The following is an 8,675-nucleotide window of genomic DNA, read 5'->3' as shown; positions in this document are numbered from 1 at the left end:
TAAAAATTTTAAAACTTTCGTTTTAATTACTATGCAACAGAAAATTTATTAAAATCTGTACGTTTTATAGTTTGAATTTGGGGTGGGCAATGTATGACCCTCTTAGCAAAATCTCTGTCCCCAAGTATTTTTAGCTTGAAAACAGCTTGAAAAAGAATAATAAAACTAATAGATTATTTATAAAAAATTTCTTAAGTGTCTTTTAGACTGACTGTTATAACAAAAAAAAACTTATTTAAATATTGTTTCACTGAAAAATTACTTTTATAGAGTTATTGTCTGTTTTTGAAGTTCAATAAAATAACCAGGACCGCAAAACTTATTTTTAGTAAATCTAGTCCGCCTAATAAGAAAGTTGCCGACCCCTTGTTGAAAATGTACACTTTTTTACATTGATAATTTGAAAACAATTTAAACTAGTTTTAACTAAATTCAGATGCTTCCTTGTTGCTTGAAGAAAGAGATTTGGAAATTAATTCAAGTTTTGACATTTAAAATGTCTATACAAACTCATCTTCCATGATTGACTCTCTTTGTTTTTTCTATAATTGTAAATTGTCACATAATTTTTATTATGTAATACTAAAAACTTTAAAAAAAGTAATTAAAATAATTAGTAGTTAGTTTTAACTCTAAAACAGATTACACTAAATAAAAACTAATTAATTTAAAGTTAAAAACACAAATATAAATACTAATACTGATTTTGATACGATGTAACTTAGGATAAAAAAAAGTTTAGATAAGTTAACTATAATGTTATAAAAAACGAACCAGTTTTTCATATTTATAAACTTCTAATGACAATGTTATTGTGCTCGCCAAAATTGTGGCAACTCCAATTGCGCCAATTATTATTTCAAAACAGTAGAACCAGGCCTATAATTAAATTAAATAACAAAAGTTTATTAATTTATTATGTACGGATAAACATTGAGAACAAGAAGTTGTTGTACCTGTAAAATTTAAACACCACAAAACACAATAAATAATTAAGTTTGTTTGTACTCATATTTACAATTAACAAAAATTGTAAAAATTTGCGAAAGAATATTATAATCAAAAGTTAGATCTATGAGAATGAAAAAAAGTAAGTTTTCAAAAATTAATCAAATTAATGGGTAAATTGTACAACTTTGAAGCTAAGTGAATGAATTCCTTTAAATTAAGTGTTGTTATATAAATATTATAAAATTAAACAGATAAAGGACAAGTTAAGCATTTTCATATAACAAAAAGTATGTTCGTTGCAGTAAATGTTTTATTTTTTTGATTATTTAGTTTTTCTTTTTCATCAACTTTGTACTTATTTAAACTATGGATTTAAGCATAACAGTTCATAATTTCTTAAAAAGGATACAACAAACGAGTTTTATTTTCACACTTTAGAAAGTATTGTGAAACAAACACATTTTTACAATTTTTTAAAGTACACAAAAACATATATTTAAAAAATACCGGTACATCTAGTGGTATTCTAAATTTCTTTATGATTTGCAAAAAATCCTGTAATTCTGCTGATATGTACACTAAGTTGGCAGCTTCAATAACAAGACCAGCACATGACAAAGTTAAAAGTCTCTGTAATGATTATATCGTCAAACTAAGTTTTTAAGTAGTTTTATAAAAAATCCTGTATGAGCTTTATAACTAGTATTAAATATCATAAAAGTAATGTATATATTTAGGTATCAACTGTAAAGTGAAGTTTTTTGCCTTAGAAAAAAAATACTTTTTGTTTGGAATTTAAATAAAAAAAATTGTCCTGGACATGATATTAAACTGTGTCCTGGTGTATGACTCGATAACCGAAAGGTTTTTTCGTACACCACGTCCTTGGACCAAATTTTTGAGTTTTTTTTTCGTTTAATAAACAGCACTATATAACCAATTGCTTAGTAAAGTGAAAATTACAAAAAAAAAAATTAATTTCAGGTTTCAATCACTTCCATGTACAAAAAACAAGACTGAAATATATAAAAAAAGTAAAATTATTTACCTGCTCTGCTTGTTAAGTATTTATAACTTGAAAAAAAAAACTTTTTGCAAAGTCTATCAAAGTATGTTTTTTTGTTTTTTTACAGTAATAATACTTAACGATTAAACGAACCACACGACCATCAACAACAATCACAATCAATATCACAACGGACAAAACCAGGTCGCATGGATTGTTGCTGAAAAACAACAAAGTTTTCCTGACGATGGCCAAAAATATTAAAAGCAAGTTGTTAGCACTTTTTTATTAAAATATTTTTACAAAAAAAAACTCACCTGGACTTTTGAAAAACTTGTAAGTTTGAGACAGAACGAAACTCCAAGTATTGACATCTGTTTAAAAGTAGTTTAACTTACTGAAAAGTTATTTTATGACCATGTAAATTTTTTTTTCCATGTTAAACTAGTCGAAAAATACCGCTTTTAAAGTCAACTTTTACATTGTAACAAGACCAAATTTTTTAAACGTTAGTTTTTTAAACATGTAAAAAGAAGAATATTTTTCCAAGTTAAACTAGTCAAAAGATATTGTTTCTATTCTAATATTGTAAAAATTAAAGGATTTTTCAAAGTCAAATTTTACATTTTAACAAGTTTTTTTTTATGATTTAAGCACAGCGTTTTTCGATGTGATAAAAAATTGTTAAACATAATTATCTTAAACTTAGTAAGTGTTTTAAACTAGTAAAACTTAACTAACATACAAAAAAAAATAGTTGCTTTTATTTTTTTTAGATGCTGAAAAAATATATTTTTAGTTTATTGTAGAACAAAAATCGTAAAACTGAGTTAAGTTTCAATTATTATTTAATGCATAATAAGTTATTTTTAGTTTAATGTATGTCTTTTTACATACTTAAAATAATAATAAGATAATAGAGCAATCAACTAACTATCAAACTTATTAGTTTCCAAAAAAAAAAACTTAATGTTTGAGTCATTTTTGTTTAGAAATGAGAACTTAATTGCCTCTAAATAATGTTATTGCTTAATATTATTCGAAAAGGATAAATTCAAGTTACTGCAATTAGTTGCCTGAACAAATGAATATTTTTTTACTTGTTTATCCGATACTTAACTTTAAAACTACTAACTAAAATTCCAAGGATTAGACAAACAAAATTTCCAGTTCCACTTGTTTTAATTAAGTATATTTCAAATGCTGACCTAGTTGTTCCCGCTAACGCTAGCAACACCTTAAAAAAAAGTTTTGTTTACATTGTATATTGTTTTAGACAAATTAGTTTGTGTGTGCTAATATCGTAAACTTGATTGGCTAATGTGCGTATAATTAACTTTTTACCCGTTTAAAAAAATAATTAAAATGAAAGATTAAAATAAATCGATTTTCAAAGTTAGTATTCTAAATTTCTCGTGGTTATATTTAAACTATTTCTAAACAAAATTTTGAACATTGTATGTTTTAAAGTTTGTATATTTAGTATTCATACTAAAAGTTCTTTTTCTAAATGCTTTAAGATAGACTTTAAAACAAGTTAAGAAACTTACCCCCAGACAAGGTAATATACATGTTGTTTTACTACAAGAAGGTTTGTAATGAATACTTTCAATTGAGTTATTCAATTCGCTTCTTAAAGACGAAGCACTCATATGTAATTATGAATATACTATAATCACCTACTAGATCATAATAAATTTAAAATACAAGCTTGATGGTTATTTTATTTACTAAGCATATATATCTTTTTAGTTCTGCATTTTTACTTAATCATTTGTTTGACCTTAAGTTGGTCATCTTCAAATAAAAATATTTTTCAAAAAATCAAAAAAATATGGTTGTACAAGTTGTTTGACGAAAACTTCGACAAACAAATAAGCTAAAAAACAAATTATATAAGATACATTACGATAAAAATATTTTTAATTGAATTCAATAAAAACGAGCTCATATAATGCACTTTGTTACATAATTAAAAACTTAATTTTTATTGTATTGTAATTTTTACAGTCCTAATTATAAAATAACTATATTAATTTTACTACAAGTTTTTATTTTCTAAGTTGTTTTATTTAGCATACTTGTAAAAAAGTAAGAATTATTTCAATTTAGCTAGTACTAATACATAATTTAAAAGATCTTTTCTCATGTAGTTTAGCACCAGTCAGGTTAAACTTTAATTGTTTTTTAGTACCAAAATTAGTAAAACAGTTTGCAACAATATAACTCAAGTTAAGTGTTTAAATATATAGTTTTGTAAATAAATATTTAAAAACATTTTTTTTTCACATTAAAACGCATTTTAACTTCAACAAAAAGCATAATGACTTGAAATATTTTATTTAAATCAATATTTTTATCTATTAGGTTACAAAGCAGACACCATATGTATGATAACAATACTCGACATTATGAAAACCGTACCAAAGTTGGAAAGTTCAAAAATTTATCCAAACAAATTTTATATTTGGAAATCAATTCTGCTTTAAATCGGAAATAAAGTTTAACAATTGAACTGTTAAATTTATCAATTTGTTTACGCCGGGACAGGTCTATTAAATAAAAAACTTTTCCACGAGCGGTCAATTTTGCACGGTTGATTTTTTATGTCACCGCTGCAATCTTCATTCACATGCCGGCAGAAGAAACCAACCGAGGAAAGGGTAACAGTGATAGTAAACCACCGCTAAACCATACCGCTACAGTCGTTTCACGCTGACAGGAGGACCCGCTTACCAATTTGCTGAAACTAAGTTTAAACCAAACTGACGCCGTGCAAAAGTGTCAACCCATGATTTCTCGTGCAAAAGTGTCAACCCATGACTTCTCGTGCAAAAGTGTCAACCCATGACTTCTCGTGCAAAAGTCTCAACCCATGACTTCTCGTGCAAAAGTGTCAACCCATGACTTTTCGTGCAAAAGTGTCAACCCATGATTTCTCGTGCAAAAGTGTCAACCCATGATTTCTCGTGCAAAAGTGTCAACCCATGACTTTTCGTGCAAAAGTGTCAACCCATGATTTCTCGTGCAAAAGTGTCAACCCATGATTTCTCGTGCAAAAGTGTCAACCCATGACTTCTCGTGCAAAAGTGTCAACCCATGACTTCTCGTGCAAAAGTGTCAACCCATGACTTCTCGTGCAAAAGTGTCAACCCATGATTTCTCGTGCAAAAGTGTCAACCCATGATTTCTCGTGCAAAAGTGTCAACCCATGACTTCTCGTGCAAAAGTGTCAACCCATGACTTCTCGTGCAAAAGTGTCAACCCATGACTTCTCGTGCAAAAGTGTCAACCCATGACTTCTCGTGCAAAAGTGTCAACCCATGACTTCTCGTGCAAAAGTGTCAACCCATGATTTCTCGTGCAAAAGTGTCTTTGCGTCGCCGCTGAATTTATTACTTAGCAACCCGTTTATTTTTTCTACTTCTGATAGCCAAATTGCTACCAAGGGCAAAATAGTCTACTTCGGGAAACAAGAGGAAAAAGCCTAAAGAGGTTTGAACTGATAAATATGAAATACATTATGAGCTTACATAAAAGTGAGAACTAAAAGTTATTTTATTTAAAAAATTAATAAGTTTTTTGAAATTAACTAAGATTAGTTACTTAAACTTTATAAAGTAAGTTATCACTGGTTTTTAATTAACACAAATTCCAGGTTAATCCAAATTCAGTTCATATTTCAACTGTTACGGGCTTTTACTTAGCAAAACTATCAAGCATAATCGATATTGAAACATATTATACATCATTAAAATTTTGTTACCTTGTTTTCAATGTAGAAAACTTCAAGTATGAAATTGAAAGATTAAATTGTAATTTCTTGTTAAACAAATGTTAAAAAGATTCTTGTATTGTATATATGAGAAAAAAAAGTTAATTTTAATCAAATTTAAAAGCTACAGTTAACTTGTTGACTTTAATTTTAAAGTATAAATATTTTAATTTAATCAAAACAAAAAAAAAACTAGAGAACTTAGTAAAATTCTATACATAAGTTCTTACTTAACAATAAAACTTACAATGTATATTTTAAATTAAACTTTCTTAAGTAAAATGATTTAAAAATCATAAAGCAACTTTTTTTCATTTGTCTATATAAAATAACATCCTACTGATTTTTATTTTGCATCTATATTAAACTCACAGTGCTTAAGACGACAAAATCACAAATTACGTACAAAAACAAAAAGTATGAATGATTAAACATAATGATTCAAATTGAAAAAATAATGGTAAAAACTAATAAGGCAGTAAACAGACCAGCCAAAACCTGAAAGAAAAAAAGTTTTATTATGTTAAACTAATTTAATTTATTAAAACTTTTTCAAGTAATTTTTTAAACAGAAAATGTTTTTCATACTAGTCAAGTAAAGTAAATAAATCAAAACAAAAACTAGAGCACAAAATAAAATTTAGAACTGCTTTTAAAGTTCAGAATTTTTTTGAAACTTTTGCAGTGAAACTTTAAGTTATACAGACATAAAAGTCTAAATGTAAACGAATTTTTTTCTTCAATTTTAACAAACAGTGTGATACTTGTCAGTTTTTGTTTAGAAATAAATCATGTTTTAGTAGAATGTTTGATTATAACAAAATTCAAACAAGTTTGAAAAATTACATGGGTTTTGCTTAAAATGTACCAATTCAAAGGCAAAAGCAACTTTTAAATATACACATAAGAAAAAAATAAATTAAATCTTACAAATACTCAATTTTATACTATAAATATTGTAGTGTTCAGTTTGATTGCATTAAACCAAACCTCAAATTAAAACCTTTGCTTAAATGTACCAGTTAAAAAACAAAAGCCAACTTCTAATAAAATGTAAAAATTAAAATTTGTTCACTTTAAATACTCAATGCTCAAGTTTTCAGCACCCCTCAAGTGCAGCTGATTGTACTTGGAATCGTCTCGCGCCTCCCCACTCAGCGCCATGTTCCTCAGAGAGGGGATTTCCGCAAACGGGATGTAGTCCTCCCCAGTGGGCAGCCCCTCCAACTTCCTGTCCCTCTCCGTGTCAAAGAAGGTCTGGTGGTCCTCCCAGTGACGGTCGCAAGCCGCACACAGGAAGTTGGACTCGAACCTGATAAAATGAGTTAAAGCATTTTTTCAAACAATGTTTTAAAGTAAAACTCGTGAGAATCTGAGTTACATTTAAATTCTTATTCATGCAGAATGTTATTCAAGCACAAAATAAGTCCCATTTTTAAATTTTCAAGCTTTAGTTTTAAATAATGAGCAATCTGTGAAGGTATTAATAAACAATAAAATTCGATATAATTGGCAACAACATCCCTAGCTCATTTAAAGCAAAACATTAGTATCAAATTTATAACATAGAATTAGACTTTTAAACAATTAAATTGAATAATACCATAGTTAATTTGAAGAATTTAAATCAAGAAACTCAAACCTGAAACAGGAGCACTTTTTACACTTCAATGTCTTCTGGTCGTGGTGGTCATGGGGACACTTGCATCGGCACTTGGCCCTCCACTTGCTCTCGTCAAAGTTCCTCCTCTTCTTCAGCCAGAACTCCCCGACGTCCTCCGGTCTGCCAGGCACAAAGCGGAACTCCTCACACTTGCAGCTCAAGCACCCCGCTCTCTTGTCAAAGTAGTAAGGCTTGTGCTGGGACAGCTTGCACCCGCAGAAGCACTTGGACTCTATGCCAACCCTGATGCAGTCCCACTTTTGTCCCGGTATCCGCCAACCCACGTAGATCCCGGTCTGGATGGCCTCAATGGCGGCATTGGTCTCGGGAGAGAAGAGCTTCTGCACCCTCTTGCCAAACTTTTCCTGGTGCATTGACTTGGCCACTGAAATCAGCTCCGGTTTCTCTGCTGGCACTATTTTTCTTATGGTGTAGTTGGCTGGTTTTTTCAAAGCAATTTTGGTTTTGGAACTTGTTGTCTTTTTGGTAACTACTTTGCTGTTAACTAAAGTTTTCGATTTAGATTTTGAATTTATTGTCTTGTCAGTACTATTACTAGCTGAGCTTTGATTTTTTAAGACCATTTTCGTTTTGGAACTAGTCTTTTTCACAACTTCTTTATTACCAGTTGAAGTTTTTGACTTGAATTGTGAGCTAACAACTGGGTCTGAACTGTTAGTGCTGGAGTTTTTATTTTTTAAGACCACTTTCATAGTTGAACTAGTCTTTTTTAAGACATCTTTATTAGTAAATGAAGTTTTTGATTTAGATTTAGAGCTAACTGTCTTGTCAGGTGCATTTTCATTCATATCTTAATGTTTTTTGAACAACAACAAAACTAGACAAACAATAACATTAAAATTTATCTAAAATTAATAATTGGGTTTATGATAGGCTTATAAATTTACTTTAATTATGTTTAAAATATATAGATCTTCCTAAAAATTTTCATTTAAGTTATAAGTTAGTTACAAATGATTGACAAAATACTTATAAATTTAAATTTTTTTTTCTCTAAACTGAAATAATTTTATTCTATTTTTAGTAACATTAAGCCTAGTTTGTGTATACAGTGGAGATACCCATAACCTTGAATCCAGACACAATGTGTACCTTACCTGAAGTACATATTTGACAGTATAGAGAAAAACTTTACCCTTTCCACTGTTAATAACAGCAAGTATATTTCTGTTTTCAATAAAAATACAGACTATTCTAAACTATTACAAGTCTACTGTACTATAGTATAATATATATGTTACATTTAAACTAAACAATAT

At 28.6% G+C, this 8,675-nt stretch overlaps 1 protein-coding gene across 1 annotated transcript; it reads right to left on the bottom strand.

The window, feature by feature from the left end:
• Nucleotides 1-6,803: 6,803 nt before the first annotated feature.
• LOC145839182 (protein FAM221B-like) lies at nt 6,804-8,204 on the bottom strand. Its single transcript, XM_082946789.1, has 2 exons — nt 7,375-8,204; nt 6,804-7,044 (listed from the first exon to the last, which is right to left on the bottom strand). The coding sequence occupies exons 1-2, from the start codon at nt 8,202-8,204 to the stop codon at nt 6,804-6,806; spliced, it is 1,071 nt and encodes a 356-aa protein (XP_082802915.1).
• Between the last annotated feature and the right edge of the window lie 471 nt (nt 8,205-8,675).

This window comes from Thalia democratica, chromosome 6, assembly GCF_965202585.1.
Source record: "Thalia democratica chromosome 6, ktThaDemo2.hap1.1, whole genome shotgun sequence".
NCBI lineage: Eukaryota > Metazoa > Chordata > Thaliacea > Salpida > Salpidae > Thalia > Thalia democratica.
Note: the sequence above shows the minus strand (reverse complement) of the source record. Positions and strands in the feature narration are given on the sequence as shown.

Coding starts and splice junctions, on each gene's coding strand:
- LOC145839182 (XM_082946789.1), bottom strand. CDS start 8,204: ATGAATGAAAATGCACCTGACAAGACAGTTAGCTCTAAATCTAAATCA. Junction 7,045..7,374: donor AAAAAGTGCTCCTGTTTCAG/GTTTGAGTTTCT, acceptor TCATTTTATCAG/GTTCGAGTCCAACTTCCTGT.